A 23,876-nucleotide genomic window follows, 5' to 3' on the forward strand; every position below is an offset into this window, starting at 1 on the left:
AGCAAAGCCCCTGGGAAGAGCAGTGGAATGCCAAGCACCTCAGCAGCTCACACCAGCAGCCCAAAGCCACCCGAGTCCCTCAGCCCCTCCTGGGAAGGATGCTGCTGATCCAGCAAGCAAGAGGAGGGTCCCCTGGGACTTCCCCTGTGCTGTCCCCAGCCGTGGTGTGACCACCCCCCAAAGCCACCAAGGGCCAGTGCCGTGGGAGCTGCGTGTGGCTGGGCCCCAGCTGAGCCATCCTGCCAACGAGCATCCCACAGGCAGAGCAGGGCTGTGGATACCCCAGGCTCTGGAGGAACCACATCTCAGCACAGATATCAGCAGCGAGGGGTGCAGGGGACACAGGACAGGGACCTTTCGGAGCTCCCGGCTGGGAGAGATCAGCACTGGGCTGAGCCCCTCCCTTCCTGCTGGGGCTGATCCTGTGTCCAGGGGCAGGAGGGGATGCTGTGCCAGGTGCTGCTTCCCATTTGCCCTCCTAGTGCCCACAGTGTGTTGAGAAGAGCCAGTCCTGGGTTGGGAGATGCTCGGACAGGATGGGGAGGTTGATTTAAACCACCCGGTTGAAGATTCAGATACAGAAAATGCAGCAAAGATCAAGATGAACCAAGTCCCCAGTGCCCTGCCAGTGGGTGTAGGGGACAAGTCCAGGGCTATGTGTCTGACCTGGGCCAATTTGGGCATTGCCAGTTTATATAACACTCGGTGTCAACACTGGCTGGTGTTTCTTTGCTGCCACGGTCGCCTGGGAGCTGCGGAGGGAACAAACACCGTGTCCCCTGGGAGCATCCATCCCTCTCCTCCTGCCCTCCCACACTGGGGAATTCTTATTGCATCTTTTCTCTTCCCCAGGAAATGGCTACATCGAAGGCAAAGAGCTGGAAAACTTCTTCCAGGAGCTGGAAAGTGCGAGGAAAGGAGCGGGCGTGGTAAGGGCGTCTCCTGGTTTTGCTGCCTCTTTGCCCCCCATTCCCTCCTGCCCAAAGATGGGAATGGCACTGGTGAGTGGGACCAGGGCTCCTCTGGGAGGGAAGGGCGGGGGGAAATGCTCCCATCTCCTCTCTCCTCGCTGGCAGGACTCGAAGAAGGACAACTTGGCTGACAAGATGAAGGAGTTCATGCACAAGTACGACAAAAACGCTGACGGCAAAATCGAGATGGCAGAGGTGAGTGGTGCTGGACCTGACCTTCCTCTGGGGTGCTCCTGTTCCCCCCCAGTGTTCAGGTGTCCCCCTGATGTTTGTGTTCCTTCCCTGATGCTTGTGTTCCCCACAGCTGGCCCAGATCCTGCCCACGGAGGAGAATTTCCTGCTGTGTTTCCGCCAGCACGTGGGCTCCAGCTCGGAGTTCATGGAGGTGAGTGGGACAGGCTGGGCTGGGGCTCCCCGTGGGATTCCATCCTCAGGGCCCAGCTCCACCCTGGAAAAACAACTGGGAGCTAGAATTGCCCAAACCTTCCCAAGTCTCCCCCAACCTGCTGGCGTTCACTCAGGACTGGGAGGCAGTGCCAGTCTGGGGGGAGAGTGGGGTGGGGTGAGTTTTCCCAGTCCTCAGCACACCTGGGGCACCTCTCAGGACAGCCAGTGCCTCATCCCACCCTCTGGGCAAGGATTTGGGGCTGTTCTGTAAATTCCCCCTCACGGTTGGTCCACAGTACCCAAGGAATGTGCCTGAGTGTGTTATGGGAGCCAACACTGCTCTGGGCCACCCCACAGCCTCCCCAGGCCCTTGCATGGGGTGAATCCGTGCAGGTGGGAGGGAAACTGTGAGTGGGGAACAGAACACGGCTGGCGGTGGAGGGGAATGTGCAGCATCCTGGGGAGGGGGGAGCCTGTGCTTGGAAAATGAACCCCAGGCAAAGGAGATGGCTGAAATAAGAGCACCCTGTGGCACAAGGGGAGGGGAGGGGGGGCTAAGCTGGCACTGTTGTTTAATTGGGGGGTGCAGTTAAATGGCATTAAATATTAAAGCCTGGCCTTGCACACTGCCAGTGCTTGAACTCTGGGCACGGGGCCGAACAAAAGCACCCGACCCCGAGGGACAGCACGTGGCACCCGTGAGGAGGGAGCTGTGAGATCACCCCTCTCCATTGAGGAGGGGGGGGGGGGAATACACTCCCAGAGGGGGTTTTTGGGGGCACACACGTGTCGGGGAGGGGTGAGGGACACGAGCCCACCCTCAGGGTGCTGTGGTCCCTCGGCAGGCCTGGCGCAGGTATGACACCGACCGCAGCGGGTACATCGAGGCCAACGAGCTCAAGGTGGGCTGCGGGCACGGGGGGGTGGGCTGAGCTGGGTGCTCCCCAGGGGGATGTTCCCGCTGGGAGAGCTGGGGATGGGGACAGCCAGCACAGCCCTCTCCTGGCAGGGGTTCCTGTCGGACCTGCTGAAGAAGGCGAACCGGCCCTACGACGAGCCCAAGCTGCAGGAGTACACGCAGACCATCGTGAGTGGGGCCTGGGGGACCCTTCCCACCGCCAGGGCCTCGCCACCCCGTGGTGAGAGGGACAGTGGGGGTGACAGGGGGTGACCAAGTGCCTCTCCTGTCCCGACAGCTGCGGATGTTCGACATGAACGGCGATGGAAAGCTGGGCCTGTCCGAGATGTCCCGGTAAGGTCAGAGGCAGCGAGAGGGAAGCAGCAGGGAGGGAAAGACACACCTGAAATGCCTGTGTCTGAGGAGAGTCTGCTCCAGCTTCCAAGGAAAACTGCTTTCCTCTTTAATTTGCTCGTGTTTGTGAGCAAAGAGCCCCTGTGGTTTAGTAAGTGTGTTTTCCTGGCTGCTTCCCGCTCCTCCCCGCCCTTCTTGTTTTTCAGACTTTTGCCCGTGCAGGAAAACTTCCTTCTGAAGTTTCAGGTAAAATAAGGATGATGATAATGTTAATAATCACCCATTGCCACTGCTTGCACCTCCATCCCCCTCCCTCACACCCCCTGCTGTCCCTTGCCACTTCCCAGGGGATGAAGTTGTCCTCGGAGGAGTTCAATGCCATCTTCGCCTTCTACGACAAGGTAGGGACGCAGCTCCCAGGAGAGGGCCCCAAATAAGTAGAACTTGGAATAAAAAATATCCCCAAATGGCGTGATTTCGGATGGGTCAGTTCCCTGCTCTGGTTTGGGGTGTTGGGTTCAGCCCTGGGTGAGAGGCTGCACCTGTGCCCGAGGGGGGGGGGAACTGTGGGGTTTGTGTCATTCCTGCTGCTGATGTCCCTCCCTCCCTCGTTATCCAGGATGGAAACGGCTTCATTGACGAGAACGAGCTGGATGCGCTTTTGAAAGACCTCTATGAGAAGAATAAGAAAGTAAGCAGGGGGGGGACAGAGCCTGGCTGCCACCCCCCCTCCAGAGCCCCCCAGTTCCTCCTCCCCTCTCCCAGCAGCATCTTCCACCCCGCTGTGTCCGTGGGGAAGGGGGGAGATGCTGCTCGGGGTGCTGACCCCACATCCTCACGGGAAGCTGCACTGGAGCTGGGAGGGGGGGGGTGGGGTGTGATCCCAACCCAGGGGTGATCCCCAGCCCCACCGCTGCCCCCCTGCCTCGCAGGAGATGAACATCCAGCAGCTCACCAACTACAGGAAGAGCATCATGAACCTGTCGGACGGGGGCAAACTCTACCGCAAGGAACTGGAGCTGGTGCTCTGCAACGAGCCCCCCGTGTAGGATCCCACCCACCCCCCACCCCCCCCCTAAAACACACGCCCTGCGCTCCTCCTCCCCCAAAGCAAGCACAACAGGGGAGCCCCCATCACTGCAGTGCTTCCCCACCAGCTCTTGGGTTTGCTGTAGGTCGCTAAAATCCCATTTTGGGGGGGAAAACTCCTTTTTTTTTTTTTTTTTTTTAATTTTACCCATCTGCCTGGTTTGTTTAGTTATATGATTTTTTGTTTGTTCGTTTGTTTTTTGGGGAGGGGGAGGGTGTTGGTTTTGTTCCTTTGGTCTCTTCTTGCGTTTTTATCATTTACCAAAGAACAGTTTACTAATAAATTCAAGTACTGCTAGACTGGAGCCCCTGTTTCTCCGTCCCACGGTGGGCTGGGGGGGTGGCAGGGGCAGGGGGGACCCCCACACACACCCTGGCCCCACTGGGGATGTGGCTTCTGGGTGGGGGAGGGAGATGGAACTTTTGGGAAAGGCCCTGTGGAGTGGAAGGGCACTGGGAAATCCCTGGGGAGCAGAGAGCAGGCAGGCTGGGGGCACTCATGTCCTGGGACAGAACATCCCAGAACCTCCCAGTGCCTCCAAACACCTCCCAGTTCCCCCTCCCAGACCCTGCCAAACCCTTTGGACCATCCCAAGGGTTGTTCTCCCCCCTCCCAGTTTTGGAAACTCGTCCCAGGGTGACGACACTGGTGGGGTCTCAGTGCCACCTTTCCCCTCAGTGCCACCTTTGCCCCTCCTTCCCAGTGCCCTGGCACCAGGGTGGGTGCCGGGAATGTGCACGAGGTGCTGGTCTCAACACTGAGCCCCCCAGGGCTGGGGGTGGGGGAATTGGGGGGAACTTGGAGGGGCAGCCCCTGTGTTGTCCAGTACAGCCCAGTACAGCCCAGTACAGCCCAGTATGGCCCAGTGCAGCCCCGTGGTGCCAAGTTCATCCCCACACAGCCCAGTATGGTCCAATACAATCCTGACCAACCCTGTACAGCTCCGTACGGCCGAGCCCAGCCCCATAGAGTTCATTATGGTGTATCACAGCACAGCCCAGTGCGACCCAACACCGCCCTGTACACACCTGTACGGCTCCACATGGTGCCGAACTGTTCTATACAGCTCACGTACAGTGCTGCCCTGTGTGTCCCAGTACAGCCCAGTACAGCCCAGTGAATCCCTCCCATCGCAGCCCCGGGCGGGGAGGGCGGTGCGATCGCAATGACCCTTCTCGGCCGCCAGGGGGCAGCGTCGGGAGGTGGGAGGGGGGGGCGGGCGATGGGCGGCGCATGCGCGGGGCGGGGCGGGGCGCTGGGCCGGCGCTCGCAGTGTGAGGTGTGAGGGGTGAGCCGCTGCCGCCATGGCGCTCCTGCACAGCCGCCGGCTCCTCGCCGCCCCGCGCCTCGCCGCCGCCGCCGCCTCCCGCGCCAGGTGAGGCCCGAGGGGCGGCTCGGCCCCCGGGGCCGTCGGCGGAGGGGGTTCCCCCGCTGCGAGGCCGCGGGGAGCGGGTCCCCCCCAGCGCGGCCCGCGGGTGACGCCGCGCTGGACGAAGGGGGTTACCGGGGGGACGGACCGCGCGCGGATTGGCTGGGGAGGAGGGGGCTCTCGCCCTCCGATTGGCTGGGGAGGGGGGCTCCGGCGCTCCGATTGGCTGGGGAGGGGGGCTCCGGCGCTCTGATTGGCTGCGGCGCGACCCGGCGACCCCCGCCTGCCCTTGAGGCGCCGCCGTGGAGGCCGCGTGGGCACCGGGGAGCCCCGGAGGGAAACGGGGGGGGCTGCGCCCCAAATAACGGGGCGGGGGGCGCTCTGTGCTCCGAGCAGCGGCGCTGAGGTGTTGCTGGTGTGGTGGGTGAGAGGCCGGACACGCGCCGGCCGTGTGCGCTCGCAGCCGGGAAACCGGCTGTGCGTGTGTGTCCTGGGCCGGCCCAAAGGCAGCGTGGGCAGCAGGGGAAGGGAGCGGTTCTGCCCCTCTGCTCTGCTGAGCCCCCCCTGCAGCGCTGTGGGCAGCCCTTGGACATGGACCTGTCAGAGCCACTCCAGGGGAGGCCACAAACATGATCAGGGGGCTGGAGCACCTTTCCTAGGAGGGAAGTTGGGGTTGTGCAGCCTGGAGAAGGGAAGGCTCTGGGCTGACCTAATTTTGGCTTTCCAAAAGCCTAAAGGGGCTCTAAGAGAGCTGGAGAGGGAATTTTGACAAGGGCATGGGTGACAGGACGAGGGTGAGTGGCTTTAAATGGACAGAGTGCGGGGCTAGGTTGGACATTAGGAAGAAATTCTTCGCTATGGGTTGCCCAGAGAAATTCTGGCTGCCCCATCCCTGAAAGTGTCCAAGGCCAGGTTGGATGAGATTATCTTTGAGGTCCTTTGTGACCCAAACCGTTCAGGATCCTGTGTGTTGAGCAGTGGGGATGTGGTGCAGCAGTGACCCCGTGGAATGTGAGTGGTGCTGGCTGCGCTAGAGCTGTGCCCTCAGGGTACAAACCCTGGTGGGAGGGTGTTTGTGTGTGGCCAGTCCTGCGCTGGCAGCTCTGGACTGCTCTGTTGTGCTCAGCAGAGCTGGGTAGAAGGATAAAGGGTGGAACCAGAGCTGTGCAGAGAGCCCAGAACAGCCCCACGAAGCACGGCTGACCTGAGAGCACAGGGCTGGGATCACCACTTAAAAAAGTTTCCAGCCCTTGTCACAGCAGGAAAGCAGTGGGGTTGTTTTTTAAATCCCCATTCCAGCAGATAAAGAGGGCTGTTAAATATTGATTAATGCTTGTGAGATGAATGCTCCCTGTCCCTGCCCTTCTGAGGCAGCTTCTGGCTCTTCACAGAAGGGATGGAAGAGCAGCTATCCAGAGCTTGCGTTTTGTGCCCATGGGCTGGCTGTGAAGGCCTGTGGAAGGTATGGAGCCCCCTGGCATCAGCTTTGCTTGTCCCAAGCAAACTGTAAATTACCGAGTTGAATTGAGGTCACCCAAGAAACACAGCCCATCCCTCTTGGAATTAAAGAGCCTTGTGCACAGCCCCCGGTATTCCTGCTCAGGAATAGTGCCTCGTTATGCAACAAGGAATGCCAAGCAGTGATTAGCAGTTTGTGTTTCCTTATCTTCAGCGACAGAACTGGTGGTGCTCAAGCTGTTCCCCTTGCTGAGTGTGCTCCTTCTGAAATCAGGACAGAGATGAAGAGATAGGAAATGGTTAAAAGGGCTCACTTTGGGCACACAAATGCTAATTACGGTGATAACTCAGTCTGCTGCTCTGATGTATCACAAGACAGCTATTTAAACGATTTTCTGAGGGGGAAGCTTCCAGCTGCTCCCTGCGGTGAGGGATGTTTAGGCTTGGAAGGCCTTGTAGTAGCCAGCAGCCTGTTGGCATTGTTGGTGTGTAAATATTTGCTTTAGCTGCAGTCTCCTGACAGCCTTTGGCCCCTCTGCTCTGCCCTGGCTTGCAGAGAACCTTTGGCAGAGGTTCTGAGATCCAGGATCTGATGTATCTGTTCCTCAGGGAACGTGGGCTGGCCATTCGCTCCACAGTGGAAACCTCCACTGGGCCTGTAAACACTCGCTCTCCGGGCTTGGCTCGAGTCCTTAAGCTCCTCCAGGGTCTGTGCCATGAGTTCCATGAAGGTTTTTGAAAGGCACTGCTGTTTTGTGCACTCCTGGATGCATTTCCCCCACCTCTCTGTCCCACTGCACCTGCAGCTGTGCATTGAACTGGTTCAGAAGACCAGCCTGGCTGAAGAGAACAAGAGACTACTTGGATACCAGCTTTGATGAGCATCCAACCTGGGACTGCCTTCTGTCTTGAAGTCCTGTAGCTGGAGAAGGATTTGCTTTGGCTTCCACTGATTATTCCCTCGGGTAGCTAAAAACTTACCTCTGGTTGGTTTTCTTCCCTCAGATACCTCTGGCCTGGCAGAGATGAGCAGTTTATAGCTTTGGCCTTTATTCAAGACCAGTATTCTTCTAATTGCTCCAAGTGAAATATGGGGCAGTGCAGGGACAACAGCAGTGATGTGGGGTTTGAGTGTGCAGGGGTTTGTGGCTTTGGATCCCTGGTAAACTTTTTGTCCCAAACTGTTTTGGGAAAGATTTACCTCTGTGATCTCTTTGGGACAACTCAGCCTGGACTTTTTTCTCCTGTCTCCCGGCAAGCTCACCCCACCCTGGAAACAGCTTTGGCCTTCATCTGGAAACCTTCAGGCTGAGAACAAGAAAATCAGCCCTAAACCTACCCTTTGGGTGCCTTAAGCCGACAGGAAAACCGGCTCAGAACTAAAGCACTTAACTCTCTGGAGTGCTGCAGCTTAGGTAAATGCCCCCAGGATCAGCATTACTTGCAGCATGTTTGAGCCCAGTGACCTGCTTAAGACTTCACAGGATCTGGACCTAAATACCCCAAACACTGTAAGCTGCTTGGGGAGAAGCCCAGCAGGGGGAAAGAAGGTGCCATCACCACCTCCAAAGCAGCAGCTCTTTAAAACACATGGCCAAGGCTCCTGCAGCCCTCCCCACCAAAAGAATCCTGAACCAGGTAAACTGCAGAGGGACAAACTCTTGCACAGCGTTTCCATCTTCCCTTGCCCCTCCATTTGCCAGGAGGGCACTGGGAGAGGTTTTTCCAGAGCAGCATTCCTTGCTGCCTGAACCTGCAGCAGGATTTTGCCCTGACTGCCCCTTTGACGTGCTCTGCTCAGGTTGATTCCCCAGGTCACTCCCTCCCCACTGGCTGCAGCCCCTGTCCCTCTCTGGAGGGTGTGTGTTGTTGGCACGATTGACTCATCCCCCTTTCCAAGCTGATCCTATACTTAAGAGGTAATTAAGATCGGTTAGAGGTCTAAAAAACATTAAGGACATCTTCCATTTTTAAACTACCTGAGGTGGCTCTGCCTCCTACATGTTTACTGCCCTTTTTTTCCACAGACCCTACACAGAGAAGAAACAGAGGTTTTTTATGTGGAAATACTGTGCTGATGGGAAGAGCAGTTTATCTGAAGAGGGAAAAAGGTGTTTGGGGCTCCATGAGATTCAATCTACAGACACGGGACAGTGCAAAGTATGATTATGTAGTGAGTAGACTGGGTCTCAGCGGACCTAAAACAGGGGCAGAGTGGAAAGATGATTTTGTGAGTACTTCTGATCATGTTAGAGCTTCCTCAACCTGCCCACCGATCTGTATCTGCTCACAGAGTCTTCACCGAGCACTCAGCAGGAGGTCTGGCTGTCCCTGAGCTGGCTCCAGGCTGCCTGGGATAGAATCCAGCCCCAGGACAGCATTCCCCAAGTTAGGAAAGGTTGTTATCTTCAGGTGAGGTGGCCTTTTGCGGGCTGCAGAGTGTGATAAAGCTAAGGTGTCCCTGGCTTAACGTTTCTCCTTCAGCAATCCTGCCCCGGAGGAGATAAACCCAATCTACCCTTTGTTCCACTGAGCTCTGGGACCTGGGTAGGCACTGGTGTGGTGCCACCAGTCTGGATGCTCAGAGCTGGGTGGAGTTGCCTTCAGGAGGTGGCTGTGACAGCCACAGCCTGTGCCAGGCAGGTTTACAAACCACCACACCGCTGCTCCTGCACTGTCTGCAGAGCCTGGCCCTGGCACTGGGCAGGGGCTGTGGCCAAAGGAAATAACAGGTTTCTTTTTATAGCCTGCCCTTGACATTAAGAGAGCTTCTCCATCTTCAGGGTGTGCTGCCAGCAGGGCAGGGGCAGGTGGTTTGTTGTGCTGGGGGAGAGGGGCACAAAGCTCTTCCTGACACAGGGGGGTTTGTGCTCGACAGCAGGAGAAGGGACTTGTCACCCCGGGAAGAAAATGTGCTCTGCCATTTCCAGGAAAGCAGCATTTGGCTACAAAAACTGAGGCAGAGTTTGTAGGGCAGGAAATAGAAGTATCTCTATGAGGTCAGCCAATGTTGTGGGAAATGTAGATTAATTTTCACACGTTTGAGCCCCTCCGGGAGTTTGGAAGAGGCTCCATACTCAAGTTTTGTGCAATTGCCTGGCTCTGGCCAAGGTTCCCTGGGAGGTACTAACCTATGCAATCCCACCTGTGGGCTCTGGGCGCTTGTCCAGAGCATGAGAGTTCAAGGTTTCTGTTTCCTGGACTCTTTGTGGTGTCAGCAGGGAAAGCAAACAGGGCCATTTCGACACGCCAATGGCTGGGAGGGAGTCAGGTGTCTTCAGCCACAGTGAGCTGAGGCTCCCTGTCCATTCTGCAACGTAAAATGAAGCATGAAGGGGTTGGTTTGGTTTTTTTCCCCCTGGATAATTCTGTTAACACTACTTGTACCTTTCTCAGTGGTTTGAAGCCGAGATTCCCCCGAGGGTTGTTGGTGTCCAGCTCTGCCCGGCTCTCCAGGCTGATTCTCAGCTGCTGCTTTTTCCCTTTCAGCTCATGGTGGTCCCACGTGGAGATGGGTCCCCCCGACCCCATCCTGGGGGTGACAGAAGCTTTCAAGCGCGACACCAACTCCAAGAAGATGAACCTGGGGGTGGGGGCGTACCGGGATGACAACGGGAAGCCCTACGTGCTGAACTGCGTCCGCAAGGTGAGCCGGCTGCCAGGGAGGGGGAAGACCCCTGAACAAGGCTTGTCTGTTGGTCCTTGAAATAAACATTGCCACTAACAGAGCGGGAAGTGTTCCTGGATGTCTCCTGTAGCAGGAGTAATTAGGTAGTAGGGGACAAAACGGGAAATGCATGTCCTGTTCCCATTCGTGTAACTCTTCAGTAATTGCTGACTTGCACAACCCCTCCAGTGCACCTGTCCTTTCAACTTCAAGGAACATCTGATGTTCCCTGGGCCACCCAAGATGGGAGGAAAGAGCTGACATTGTCCCCTGAATGGATTAGTCTTTGAGCTGATGTTGCCAGTTTCTCCATAAGCCAGTCTAAAACTCCAGCCCGGGGAGCTGGGTGTGGACATTGCCCTGAGGGGATTATGGGGTCTTTCAGGGCTGTCAGGGTAGAAATAGGCTGTTAAATATTTGGCAGCTGACACACACACACACTGATTGGCTGATCTCCTTGGTGGGGGGGGGGGTGTTGTCCATGTGTCTCACCAGTGGGGGGTTTAAAATCATCCTTCGCCCTCCCTGTCCCCGTGTACTGGTCACAAGCAGGAAGCCTTGATGGTGTTGCAGGGACAGTTTCCTGGCAGTGTGTGAGTGCTGCCAGGCTGTGTCCCACTCTCAGCACACTGAGGCCCTGCAAAAGCCTTGCTATCCTACCTGGTTTGGGAATGTCACCCATGCAGAGATGGTACCTGTGTTTCGGTGACACTCAAGACTCACCTTCCTGCACGATGCTTCCTGCTTGGGCAGAGAAATGCGTGTCCTTGGGCAGCACCACTGACTTTTAGTGGGCTGGAAGTGGTGCTGAGTGTCCTGGCTCTGCTGAACTGGCACTGGCACCTACTGAGGGCTCTGGTGGCCACTGGGCACCACATCCCTTGGTAAAAACAGGTTTTCATCTGAGATGTTCGCTGCTGCCCCTTGCTTGGCTTGAGCCCTGAACAGAAACTCCTGGAAACCAACTTCTACCCCTTTTGAGCAGGCAGAAAGTGCAGAGAAGCGCCCTCAAGCTGCCCACTGTCCCCTCCATGGGGCTGAACGTGTGTCCTCTTTTGCAGGCGGAGGCCATGATAGCATCCAAGAAGATGGACAAGGAGTACTTGCCCATTGGGGGACTGGCAGATTTCACCCGGGCATCTGCAGAGCTGGCCCTGGGGGAGAACAGCGAGGTTATCAAGAGCGGCCGGGTAAGGAGGGGCTGGGACACAGAAAGGAGGGGGGGTGAGAGTGCTGATGGCTCTGAGATAGCCCTGTCCAAGGAGGGGATTTAACCTTGCCAGGGTGCCCAGCTCCCTGCCCTGCCACTGGAGCTGCTGCTGAGCCTTGCAGGCCCTCCATCCCTTGTCCCTGTTTGGGTCACTCTGTCAGTGCTGGTGTAGGGACTGGACTTCCCCTGGATGGTAAGGTGGCTGCTCACACTCTGCTGTCTCCTTTTCCCTTGCAGTACGTCACTGTGCAGGGCATTTCGGGCACTGGATCTCTGCGGATTGGAGCCAACTTTTTGGTGAGTCCTTGGCTAGTGGGGAAGGGAGAGGACATACTTTGACCAGAGCTGAACCTTTAGGGTTTTCTAACAGTGCTTGAATCTATTCAACCTGTTTGAACACTCTTGTCTTTTTCTCTTGACCAGCAACGGTTCTTCAAGCCCAGCCGTGACGTGTATCTCCCCAAGCCGTCCTGGGGCAATCACACCCCCATTTTCCGGGATGCTGGCATGCAACTTCAGGCTTACCGTTACTACGACCCCAAGACGTGCAGCCTTGACTTCTCTGGAGCCATGGATGACATTTCTGTGAGTTGCCTGCCATGCCTGGAAGCAAGGGAGGTGATCTGGGATGATGGATGATGATGTTACTTTACCCTAGATATGATCCCACACGAAGCTGTGTCAGGGAAGGTTTAGGCTGGGTATTGGGAAGAGGTTCTTCACCCAGAGGGTGGTTGGGGCACTGGAACAGGCTCTCCAGGGAAGTAGTCATGGCACCAAGCCTGCCAGAGTTCCAGGAGCGTTTGGACAACTTGTGCAGATGGTGTGATTCTCGGGGTGGTTCTGTGCAGGGCCAGGAGTTGGGCTCAGTGATCCTTGTGGTGGGTCCTTTCCCACTCAGGATATTGTATCGTTCTGTGATGCTTGAAGGCTCTAAATCAAGTCTGGAACCCTTGCAGAGCTCATCTAAGCTGTCTAGGGCACGACTCTCAGCTGCTGCAGGGAGTGCTCAGATCCCATTAATAATTCATTCTCTGTTACATCTTCCACAGAAAATTCCAGAGAAGAGCATCATCCTCCTGCATGCCTGCGCTCACAACCCCACCGGGGTGGATCCCCGGCAGGAGCAGTGGAAGGAGTTGGCAGCTACGGTGAAGGTGAGCGGTGTCCCAGGGTGCTGTGCCATTCCTGGGAAAACCACACCTCTGGCCTTTCGTGGGTGGCACCTGGGCCTCACTTGGCTGAAGGTTATTCCTTTCCCTGAAGCCAGGATGGGTGTCATGTTCCTGACAGGAGCCAGACAAATGCACCCATCAGGCTGACCATCAGACTTTCTGCTGGCTCCTTCCCAGGAAGCTGGGACAGGGATACCTGAAAGGAGAGCAGGGTTGAAAGAGCGATCTGTGATCGCTGGAGCGGAGCTCGCAGTGCTGGTGTATTCAAAATGTTGGAAGATCTTCCGTGTGCCTGGTGTCTCCTCACAGGCTTCAGCTGGAAACAGAGAGGGACAGGTTCTACCTTCTCCTCCTCCTCCCTGCTGCTCCCTCAGGCTGGAACCAGTGAAATTTGGCTTGGGATGCCTTAGTAGTGTCCTGAGAGCTGGAAGATATCAAAGTGGCCTCTGTGGCCCCCAGAAAGCTCTGGGTCTCCTGACTGAAGGGCAGTGTGGCTGGGTTATCTGCCTGGAGGCACTGGAAGGGCCTGGAGAGTTCCCAGGTGGTTTTCCTGGAAACTGATAACACGGAAGACACCAAAATGGAACATTTTATTACTGTTGAAGCCACTTGTGCCTCCTGTGCCAGACTGCACATCCCATAAATGCACTGGAGGGTTTTGAGCTGCTGTTTTGACGTGTGCTGGGCAGCTGCAGGTTTTGGGCTGCTTCCCCTGTGGCAAAGGAAGGGGAGCGGCTCTCCTTCTGGAGGGGTGCTCAGCTCCCCTGACACTCTCTCCCCTCTCCACTGGCAGAAACGAAACCTCCTGGTGTACTTCGACATGGCCTACCAGGGCTTTGCCAGCGGGGACATCAACCGGGACGCCTGGGCCGTGCGGCACTTCATCGACCAGGGCATCAACATCGTCCTGTCGCAGTCCTTCGCCAAGAACATGGGGCTCTACGGTGAGCAGGGCAGGGGGCCTGGGCGTGCTTTCACCCAGCCCCTGGGGTTTAGTGGCCAGTGTCTCCCTGCTGCCTGTGGTCATCCTGCTGTACTGGGCGGGGATGACCCGCTGGGAGCTGGTGGAGACCCTTCTAGAGGACAGGGATCCACTAAAGCTGGGTGGCATTGGGTGTCACAGGGTAAGAAGGATAGAGAGCTTTTAGAGAGCATCCAGAGGGCAAAGGGTCTAGAGGGGAAGCCATGCAAGGAGCAGCTGAGGGCACTTGGCTTGTTTAGCCTGGAGGAGACTGAGGGCAGAGCTCATCCCAGGCTGCAGCTTCTCACAAGGGGCAGCACTGATCTGTGCTCTCTGTGACCTGTGGCAGGACCCGAGGGAACGGCTGGAGCTGTGCCAGGAGAGGTTTAGATTGGATATTAGGAAAAAAGGTCTTTACCCAGGGTCTGATTGTTGGTGTTCTGTGCAGGGGCAGAAGTTGTGGTGGGTCCCTTCCGACTCGGAGTATTCTCTGATTGTCTTTCAGGAGAGCGTGCGGGCGCCTTCACAGTGATCTGCAAAGATGCAGAGGAAGCCAAGAGGGTCGAGTCGCAGCTGAAGATCCTCATCCGTCCCATGTACTCCAACCCACCCGTGAACGGAGCCCGCATTGCCTCCATGATCCTGAACACCCCTGACCTACGGAAGGAGTGGTAAGAAGGGACCTCTAATGCTCATGACAGTGAGGTGTGAGTGTCCTTGTGGCAGCCCTGTGCTGTCCTTGCTGTCTGCTGGTGTCACAGGCAGCTCTTTAGCCTCGGGAACAGTCAGAACCATGTCCCACCCTTTTCCTCTGGAGAGATCCCTGCTCATGGCCTGGCATCAGCAGGTATTGGTCTAGCTTGATACAAGCAAGTTTTCCTTGTGTTACCGAGGCAGAAAACACTGTGAAGGAGGGATAAAGCTCCCCTGGGATTAAGGGCTGCAGGAGCTGCCTGTCCAAGCAACACAAAAGTCTGACTGAAACGTTGTAGCCACGTAGTATCTCTCACATGGGGGAAGTGGAAGCATAAGCCCCCTGGGAATGAGACCCAGGAATGTAACCCTGGTGCCCTAAGCCTGTTCCCTGGCATCAGCCTGTGCTGTTCTCCCAGGTCCTCAGTGCTGGGTCCCTCCCAGCAGCTGGCCTGGCAGAACAAAGGCTGGCAGTGTGCTGTGGCCTGGCTGGGGGCTGTGTTCTTTTGGCAGCCTGATGCTTGTGCCTGATCCAGGGCCCAGCAGAGATGTCTCCTAGCCGTGCTGCCTTGGAGCAGGGCCTGTCTGCCTGCCCCTGCACTCTTGGGTTATCTTTTCCTGGGTTTGGGCAGGGCTGCCATCAGGATCCTACTGAGCTGTGGCCTTTCAGGCATGAGAAATGCCTACACTGGTAGTAGTGTCTTACACTCTGAAACAAATACGTAGCAGTCAGCTTCAGGCATCAGGAGACAGAAGCAGCTCCCCAGCTGGAGATACATCTTCATGCCCCCTGGTCTTTGCTCATCTGCATCCCCATATGAGACCCCTCAGGTGGAGAGGTTGATTGCCAGTAGCTGGGGGGGGAAGAGCAGTGTTGATGCGTTCCAGCCCTGCTCTGAGCCGCTCCTTGGTTGGTTCTTCAGGCTGGTGGAAGTGAAGGGCATGGCTGACCGGATCATCAGCATGAGGAACCAGCTGGTGTCCAACCTCAAGAAGGAGGGATCCTCCCACAACTGGCAGCACATCACTGACCAGATCGGCATGTTCTGCTTCACAGGGCTGAAGCCTGAGCAGGTAAACACAATTCCTGTGGTCTCAAAGTGTCCTTTGAGTCCTTACCAGTAAGTTTTGGACTGCAGGTGCCAAGATGGGTAAATCTGCACTCTGCTGACAGAGCAGAGGTTGGCCTGTGGTTAACTCTGCTCTTTCACCCCAGGTGGAGCGGTTGATGAAGGAGTTCTCCATCTACATGACAAAGGATGGACGCATCTCTGTGGCAGGAGTTTCATCAGGCAACGTAGCTTACCTGGCTCATGCCATCCATCAAGTCACAAAGTAAAGACAAAGGTGTGCCCTGGAGCTGGTGGCTTTCCCTTCCCCACCAGTCAAAGATGGGGAGGGAAAAGAAACAAGCAGAATACTTCCAACCACAGCACTTGAAGCCGCCGCTGAATGTATCTTGTAGATGAGTTGTTGTAGAAGCCTAGTCAAATCCTCCCTGCCTTGTGGAGCAGGGACATCATTGCTGGCTCCTGCTCGTCACAGCTGCTCTTCCCTGCTGTCCATCCTTTCTCCATCAGCCCCAGCACCCTTCTGCGCCGGAGGAAGCAAATGCTCAGCCCTGCCATCCTCCCGGCGTAGGCACCAAAGGCTTCCCCGCGCTCGTTTTTCCATGAGGAGGCTTTGGGAGGCTGTTGGCTGCTTGCCCAAGTGGCAACGGGCAGGGAGCCGGCTGGGCTGAGTGGGAGGGCTGCTCCGACCTCCTCAGCCTGTCCCTGCCGCCAGCAGGCTCCATCCTCCTCCATCCTCCCAGCCTGAGGCTGGGCAGCACCAAAGCTGTCCTCTGACAACCAGCTCTGAGGACTTCTGACTACCAAACTCTGCTCCATCGTTGGCTTCGCTCTTTCCATCTGGGACTCTCGTTTCGGGTGTAATTCACAGTGGCATCGGTGCGTGGGGCAGTGCCCTCCTCTAAACCTGCCTGGTTCTCCTGACTTCACTCTCGTACCCTGAGGGAAAACCATTTCTCATTTCCCCCCCCAGTAAGAACCGCCTCTGAAAATGCTCTCTGGTGCTCTCTGCCTCACCCCATTCCTGCCCTAAGCCCAGCAGTCCAGCCCTGTTCCTCCAGTAGCCCTCCCTTCAGTCTGTGTGTGTGTCTCAAAGCCAAGAGGTTGGTCCTGCTGTGTCCCCCCCTCACGTGGGGGTGCCCCTCTCATCTGCTCTGTTCAGCTGCATTTCTGGTGACACCAGAAAACAGGAAAGCTCCTGAGGGAAGTCCGAGAGCAGAACTGAGTGTCCCTGAGGTCCTGTGACTCACTGGACTCTGATTTTTAATCCAAATAAACTGGTGCATGGCTGTGTTGAGCTGGGGACTTCACCCTGTCATTGTGCAGCTGGATCCTGTCCCTTCCCTGCACCAAACAATCCCTTTTAGGGACATGCCAGCACTCGGGGTCTTGTATGGCCAGTGAAACCCTGATCTGAGAATCCCACATGGAGAGAGGGCAGTTCCCACCGCTGTGCCACAACAAACACCACGGGGTGTGCGAGCTGAGGTCCCAGGTGGGAGTTGATATCATGGAGCTGAAATTGAAGCCTGCAGGGTTGAATGTTGGTCTTGCTGGGGAGAGGACAAGTTCCCAAAGACTTCCTGCCTTGGGACATGGGGCTAACCCCTGCCACCAGAGTAGGGTTTTCCTTGTGGCAGCCCAAGGTGCCTCCCAAGGCAGACCTGGGGGCATTACCTCTGAGTCTACGTGAGCTTTCTCCATCCCCTGGCACCTCTCCCCTCTGCAGCCGTCCCGGGGTATTTAGCAGAGCAGTCCTCATTTCTCATTCCTGCCCCGGGCAGCCGTGTGCCCCCTGGGAGCTGGCAAGGACCGGTCTATGCACCTCTCCCGGTGTTGCACTGCTGGCGAGGCTGGAGCCTCCCGCCGCTCCCTGTCAGAGGGTTTGCCCTTCCACGCCGCTTGTTTACTGGCGCGGTTCCCACAGCCGCTGCTTGCTGCCCTTTGTGCAATAACCCGCTTTCCGTGCTGCTGCCGCCGCCGTGGGTGCCGCCCGCGGCGCTGCGGGTTCCTGTGCTGTGGTCCCCGGTTCTGCGTGGCTCCGGAGCTGCCTCCTCCTGCCCTTTTCCTGGGGGTCTTTCTCCTGCCCGTTCCCTGTACAATAAAAGCACCCTGGAGCACAGCCCTGAGTGTCGCCCTCTCCTTGCCGCGGCTCCTGCCCGAAGGGGGAGCCCCTCGGAGATGCTCCCCGGGCTGCGGGGCCGGACTACAACCCCCGGCGTGCAGCGGGCAGGGCGGAGCCGCCGCCGCGCTGCCGCCAGCGAGCCCGGCCGGGGCTGGCACCGGCACCGGCACCGGGGCCGAGCGGAGTGCCCGGTGAGTGGGGCGGGGGTGCGGGGCTGGGGGACACGCGGGGAGCACGGCCACCCCTTGGGGCAGCGCCGCGTCCCCCGGGGCGTCCCCTGCGAGCGGGGGGGGGTGGCCGTCACCGGCTCCGGGCCTTGCTTTTCGGGGCGGGGGGCGCCGCCGGGGCCCACGCGGGGCCGTGGGGCTGCCGAGTCACCCTCGGAGAAGCGCCTGCTCTCGGGGTCTGTGGTTGTCAGAGTATGGCGGCGTTGCCTGGGGGAGGGAAAGGGCCCTTCGGTATCGTCACCCGGCCCTGAGAGAAGCATCGACCCCCTGCGGCATCCTCGGCCGGGTGGGAGCTGCAGCCCACGCGGACCCACCGGCCTGTGCCTTCCCTGCTCCTGCCCACGGGGGAGAGGGCAGCCCTTCCTCGCCTTCCCCAGAAATCTCTGAAGAGGATTCATGGCCCAAGCACAGGGTTTAAATAGCCCAGAAGGAAAGGGTGGGCTGGGAAGATGAGTCTCTGTAGATGTCGTCTATGGAAAAAAAAATAAAAAAAAGGAAAAAAAAGAAGATATTTCCCTTGAAAAGAGATTTCCCGTGGCCGTGTAGGTCCCTGCAAAGCCCTGACAGGTTGTGAGGGTTGATTTCCTCCAGCTTGGAGGCACTGGAACGAGATCTGGGCTGTCCAACTCCAAAAAGCTGCGATGCTGGAAACACCAGATCTTCAGGTCCCAAAGCTTCTGAGACAGCGTGCTGGTGATCACCCTGGGCAGGCACTGGAAGGGGCCAGTCCTACTTTTCCTACTGGTGACGCGGTGTTCCTGCTGCACCTGTGGGTCATTCCTGTTGAGCTCAGCCTTGCCCTTTACCCGGGAGCACGTGCTCAGTGGCTCTTGCAGAGCTTGCAGGAATTGGGGTTGGAAATCAGGAAGCTGTGACGTTGGGTGGGTCTCGTGCCCACAGAAAGGCGAGTCCTGCTGTGAGGCTGCAGCTCCCCAGCCCCAGAGCTGGGGCTCAGTCCCCCATCTGGCAGCAGCAGTGTCCCCTCCCAGGAGCTGGGGGACGAGAGGTGAGTTCTGCTGCGTCTCTGCTGGCCTGAGGACACCTGTGTGCTGTGACCCCCCCTAACTGAGACCCAGGGAACTTGTTTCTCCTGTGCCTCCACCCAGGTGTCCCTTGTTAAGGTGATTTAATTAACACTTAACCGTGTCCTTCTTCATCCCCTTCTAGCAGCAGGGAAGTGCCTGACCCCTGAGTTGCTGCATCCCAGCCTGCCTGTTTGCTGCCCTCCCTGCCTGATGGAGCCAGTGCTGGCAGAGGACCCTCCTCGAGGTGACGGGCTGAGCCTGGTGCAGGACCACTAGTGGGACGTGGACAGAGGCACGTGGCACCCCGGGAAGGACGATGGCTCAGGGCACCGGGAGCATCAACAGCGACTACAAGGACTGGGAGTGGAGCGACGATGCCGGGGAACGGGCCAGGCTCCTGCAGAGCCCCAGCGTGGAGACGCTGCCCAAGAGCGCCGAGAGCCCCGGGAACGGGCCGGGGGCCACGTCGGCCCTGGGAGCCGTGTTCATCGTGGTCAATGCTGCCCTGGGCGCTGGGCTGCTCAACTTCCCCGCTGCCTTCAGCATGGCCGGCGGCGTGGCTGCCGGTGTCACCCTGCAGATGGTGAGGGCTGGGGAAGGGAAAGTCCCCTAAAGTCTCCTGTCTCGTCCTGGGAGGGACATGGGGATCCCCAGAAAGGGCTCAGGGAGGAGCAGGCTCCTGGGAGGAAGCTCTGTTGGGTGAGGCGCACCAGAGATGCTCGGTGTGTTCAGGGGTGACTGCCCAGGGTGGCTTTGGGGACGGTGTCATGTTGTTGGCTCAGTGTCCCCTCCCTGTCTCTTCCCCGCCCCAGTGCATGTTGATCTTCATCATCGGCGGTCTGGTCATCCTGGCGTACTGCTCTCAGGCCAGCAACGAGCGCACCTACCAGGAGGTTGTGTGGGCTGTCTGTGGGAAGGTGCCCGGTGTGCTGTGCGAGGTGGCCATCGCCGTCTACACCTTCGGCACCTGCATCGCCTTCCTCATCATCATCGGAGACCAGCAGGACAAGAGTGAGTGTGTCCCACAGAGCAACCAGGCGCTGTCCCTTCAGCTGGAAGGGACAACCTGACCGCCCTGGCTGTTCCCACAGTCATTGCTGCTCTGGTGAAGGAGCCCGAGGAAGCCGGGAGCGGCCACTGGTACACAGACCGCAAGTTCACCATCAGCATCACCGCCTTCCTCCTCATCCTGCCCCTCTCCATCCCCAAGGAGATCGGCTTCCAAAAATATGCCAGGTGGGTAGGGAGGGCCCTCCAGGGCTGGGATTCGGGGTAGGCCAGCCAGAACCCACACAGAGTGGGGAGGCAGAGCACCGATGGTCTCCTGTGCCCTCTCGCAGCTCCCTCAGCGTGATCGGCACCTGGTACGTCACGGCCGTCATTATCATCAAGTACATCTGGCCTGACAAGGAGCTGGTGCCTGTGGAGATCCCCACCAGGTGAGAGGCGGTGACACGATGCTGACGGTGCCATCTCAGCACTGCAGAGCCCTGCAGGGGTGCAGGAGCGAGGGCTGCAAAGGGTGGGGACAGATCTTTCATGAGGCTCACCCCTGGATCTGGGGCGAGTGCCAGGTCCCACTCACTCCATGCAGTGGCATCATCCTGGGTGGGGGGGATGCAATAACAGCAGACACTGAGCACTCCCAGCTCATCCTCCCCTGGGCACTGGGTGGGGGGTGCAGGGGGCCCTGGTCTGACTGGTGGGTGTTTCTCTCCCACCAGCCCCTCCACCTGGACAGCTGTCTTCAATGCCATGCCCACCATCTGCTTTGGGTTCCAGGTAAGGCCTGGCACTCCCCTTGCTTGGGTGGGGGACCAGCGTGATCCAGGGATGCTCCCCTGGGTGATTGGCTAAAACCCTCCCCCCGTGCTCGCTGCACAGCTTTGGGAGGGGGCTGAAGCCTTGTTAACATCTCACCACCTCTGGATGGAGGCGGATCCATTTTCCCCCAGCTGGGAAGGCCAGGGAAGCCTGTCCCCCCACTTTTTCTTGCCCAGTGACAAAGCTGGGGGGATCAGGATATCAGAACAAGCCTGGGATATCAGACATGGCTCAGCCCATTGTGTCCCTGCTCTCTGTTGTGTCTGGCAGTGCCACATGAGCAGCGTGCCCGTGTTTAACAGCATGAAGCAGCCGGAGGTGAAGACCTGGGGGGCAGTGGTGACAGTAGCCATGGTGATCGCTCTCTTTGTCTACACAGGCACTGGTGAGTGAGGGGACACCTTGTGGGTGTGGCACAGTCCTGGGATAAACTGTGAACTCCCCTCTGGTCAGCGAGGCACAGAGCAGGAAGGGAGGGGAGTCCATCTAACCCTCTCTGCAACGTGCCCTGCGCCATATCCATCCAAGTCTGGTCCTTCAAAAACACAAGTGCAGGAGACTTTTCCCTGTCCCCTGTTGACTGCTCCCTTCCTGGCAGGTGTCTGTGGCTTCCTAACCTTCGGAGCTGGGGTGGACCAGGACGTGTTGATGTCCTACCCCTCCAACGACATCCCTGTTGCCCTGGCCCGGGCCTTCATCATCCTCTGCGTGCTGACATCCTACCCCATCCTGCACTTCTGCGGCCGGTGAGCACTGGGAGAAGGCAGGGGCTGCTGTGGGCAGGAGGGGCAGCCCAGGGAAACCCCCCCCTGCCCTGGCTCTGTGCCCGCAGGGCTGTCTTGGAGGGGCTCTGGCTCCGCTACACCGGGGTGACCGTGGAAGAGGACGTGGTGCGGGAGCGGAGGAGGCGCCTGCTGCAGACCATCAGCTGGTTCCTGCTGACCCTCCTCCTGGCTCTCTTCATCCCCGACATCGGCAAAGTCATCTCCGTCATCGGGGGCTTGGCTGCCTGCTTCATCTTCGTCTTCCCAGGTGGGGCACCCCGGCCTGCTCAGGGGCTGCCAGAGGTGTCTTGGCCTTGTGTCTGGAGGAGGGAGGGAGCAGGATGGAGGCACAGGAATCAGGAGCTTTTTAGAGAAGGACAAAAATGTGGCGGGAGGTCGGTTGGCAGCTCAACTCTTTGGACTGGACTCTGCTCTGTAACTGGGAGTGTGGCTCCCTGGCTTGTGGGGTGTCTGCTCAGTCCCCAGGGGTCAGTCCTCATCTGGGTCTAATGTGCCTCCCCTGCCTTTCAGGGCTCTGTCTGATTCAAGCCAAGCTCTCCGAGATCCAAGAAACCAGGGCACTCAGGTAACTGAAATGTGCCTTCCCTCTCCCCTGTCCACCCTGTGGATATTGGGGTGAAGGTCCCCTCTAAAACGTGCCCTGTCCTCCTGCCTCCACAGCTGGTGGGCCCAGGTCAGCTACGGGGTGTTCATGGTCACCCTGGGAGCCTTCATCTTCGGACAGACCACTGCCAACGCCATCTTCCTGGACCTCACTGCCTGACTGCTGCAGGCTGCATTGCACTGCTGCTGCTCAGGGGACCCAGATTCCCCCTAGGACCAAAGGGAAGCGGGAAGAAAACGTGTTGGCATGTTGGGAAGATCCAAGAGGAGCGCTGTAACTCGGGGCTTGGCTGGACGAGCCCTGCGGTGGTTGGTATCTCATTGTCTTAAGGCACCAGGCAGTCAGGTTTTCTCTCAGCCCTGGCTCCCTGGTGAAGCCAGAGCAACACTACAAGGGCAGGGCAAGCCCTTTGTGCCCCTCAGGGTGGACATCACTCTGCCAGGCATCACTAAGGGGTGGTGGTCGGGGTTTGTGAAGCCGTGCTGCTCTCATCCATCTCCACCGCCCCCGTGCTGGTGGAGCTCCTCTCCACAGCTCAGACTCCTTCTTCTCCCAACTTCGGAGGGAGAAAGAGTGTTTTGCATAAAGGGAACTAGTAATCATGTTTACCAGACAGGGTGACAGCCCTGTAGTCATCTTCTGTGTCAGTGTTAGGTTTGAACTCTGCTTTCCTGTGGCTCAGCTCACTGGTCTCCTGCCCTCCCTCTGCCTTCCTGTTACAAAGGGGGACTGTTGGTCTCAGCCTGATTTTTTTTTTTTGGGGGAGGGAGGATCAGGATGACCCTGGGGTAGGGACACACCAGCACAGTGCTTTCCCTGCCAGAAGTTGATCACTCGGTAGAGAAGTTGCAGTGACTGCATCGAGCTACTGAAGACACTACACCACTCTTCTCTGAATTTCCTATCCTGTTCTTCCAGGGAACGGGACTGGGCCAGGTGGAGGTTTTAAGGGATGCTTTGGAGATAAAGCAGTCAGTATTAATCTGTTTTATATTGTCCCCTCGGTCATTTACACTCCCTGTGGCTGGTGTTGCTCTGGGCTGTCCCTCTGGATGATGGTTTCACTCCTGCTTTTGCTGGGTTAAGGAGCTCCCCCAGCTGCTCTCTCCCTCTGCAACCAGAGGCTGCAGGTGGGCTGACAGCACTTGGGTGCTTCCCACATGGAAACTTTTGGTTTTTCTCCTTGCCAACACTTGCTGCGTGTAAATGGGGATCTCCCCATCTCTGCTCGGGAGGGGACAGGGAGATCCAGAGGGAGGAGGAGGAAGAAAAACCCCAAGCACAGCAGGAATGTCTGAGGAAGGCTGTGAGGGCGGGGGTCCCTCCTGCCTCTCCCAGGGGATCTCCAGCCCCCTCAGCTTTTGACAAAGTGCCCTCCAAAGTGCACCCCACCGACACGGGGAGGGGTTTGGTACCTGCTGGGTCCTGTGGCCCTGGCTTTTCCAAAGGTGTGCTGGGCACGAGGAGGTCCCACGTCTTGGGCTGTCACCCGTGGCTGAGGGCAGGGCAGGTCCGGAGATGCCGGGGCCGTTCCCGTTTGCCTTACTGCTCCCCTGTTTACAAACACCGGCCTTTTAGCGCGTGTTTTATACACGCAGAAAGCGGAGGGGCTTGGGCTCAATAAAAGTGACGTTGTGGTGCATGAGCTGGGCCAGCACGAGGTGGTTTCTGTGGGAGAGGGACCCTCACCCCGGGAGTGTCCTCGCACCGAGGGCCAGGGAAGGCGCTGTGGGTACCCCGGGGCTGGCAGGCTGGTGAGGGGCGGCTGAGACGGGCGGGAAGGGGCTGAGGGGATTTTCCTCTCGGGGATGGAGCCAGGAGGGTGCAAACGAAAGGGAGGATTTCGGCAGAGGGGCCAAAGGAGCTCTGGAGCGCCCGAGGGCGCTGTGAGGGACCGGACACCGCCATGTCGCGCTGGGGGGGGAAAAGAGAAGCGGGCAGCGCTTGGGCCGTACCACAGCAGCATGGGGGGGGGGGGGGGGG

General features: G+C 58.1%; 3 protein-coding genes across 4 annotated transcripts in view; all 3 read left to right on the top strand.

Moving 5' to 3' along the window:
- CALB2 (calbindin 2) overlaps window positions 1–4,728 on the top strand; it is a 7,172-nt gene extending 2,444 nt beyond the window's left edge. The window contains exons 2-12 of one of the 2 annotated variants that reach the window (XM_027895727.1): window positions 853–929; window positions 1,077–1,166; window positions 1,276–1,356; window positions 2,204–2,260; window positions 2,368–2,445; window positions 2,555–2,610; window positions 2,817–2,856; window positions 2,958–3,011; window positions 3,230–3,301; window positions 3,543–3,660; window positions 4,713–4,728. In XM_027895727.1, coding sequence (XP_027751528.1) covers window positions 853–929; window positions 1,077–1,166; window positions 1,276–1,356; window positions 2,204–2,260; window positions 2,368–2,445; window positions 2,555–2,610; window positions 2,817–2,856; window positions 2,958–3,011; window positions 3,230–3,301; window positions 3,543–3,659 — 722 coding nt within the window. In that variant the 3' untranslated portion in view covers window position 3,660; window positions 4,713–4,728. Of the gene's footprint in view, window positions 1–852; window positions 930–1,076; window positions 1,167–1,275; window positions 1,357–2,203; window positions 2,261–2,367; window positions 2,446–2,554; window positions 2,611–2,816; window positions 2,857–2,957; window positions 3,012–3,229; window positions 3,302–3,542; window positions 4,000–4,712 lie in introns of those variants that run through there. The other variant, XM_027895726.1, reaches the window with a different exon arrangement.
- Window positions 4,729–5,000: 272 nt separating this feature from the next.
- On the top strand, window positions 5,001–16,600 carry GOT2 (glutamic-oxaloacetic transaminase 2). Its single transcript, XM_027895699.1, has 10 exons — window positions 5,001–5,075; window positions 10,017–10,173; window positions 11,256–11,384; window positions 11,642–11,701; window positions 11,828–11,989; window positions 12,457–12,561; window positions 13,373–13,523; window positions 14,046–14,211; window positions 15,157–15,307; window positions 15,450–16,600. Exons 1-10 carry the CDS (start codon window positions 5,005–5,007, stop codon window positions 15,570–15,572), a joined length of 1,275 nt encoding a protein of 424 aa, XP_027751500.1. The 5' UTR covers window positions 5,001–5,004; the 3' UTR covers window positions 15,573–16,600.
- Window positions 16,601–18,491: 1,891 nt separating this feature from the next.
- On the top strand, window positions 18,492–22,171 carry SLC38A7 (solute carrier family 38 member 7). The gene is made up of 11 exons (XM_027895718.1): window positions 18,492–18,661; window positions 18,823–19,263; window positions 19,493–19,691; window positions 19,772–19,916; window positions 20,021–20,119; window positions 20,405–20,462; window positions 20,775–20,889; window positions 21,103–21,250; window positions 21,337–21,536; window positions 21,800–21,854; window positions 21,950–22,171. Exons 2-11 carry the CDS (start codon window positions 18,997–18,999, stop codon window positions 22,050–22,052), a joined length of 1,389 nt encoding a protein of 462 aa, XP_027751519.1. The 5' UTR covers window positions 18,492–18,661; window positions 18,823–18,996; the 3' UTR covers window positions 22,053–22,171.
- Window positions 22,172–23,876: the final 1,705 nt, after the last annotated feature.

The sequence above is a fragment of the Empidonax traillii genome, unplaced genomic scaffold, assembly GCF_003031625.1.
Source record: "Empidonax traillii isolate 1590-97213 ecotype Southwest subspecies unplaced genomic scaffold, ASM303162v1 scaffold465:size698125, whole genome shotgun sequence".
NCBI lineage: Eukaryota > Metazoa > Chordata > Aves > Passeriformes > Tyrannidae > Empidonax > Empidonax traillii.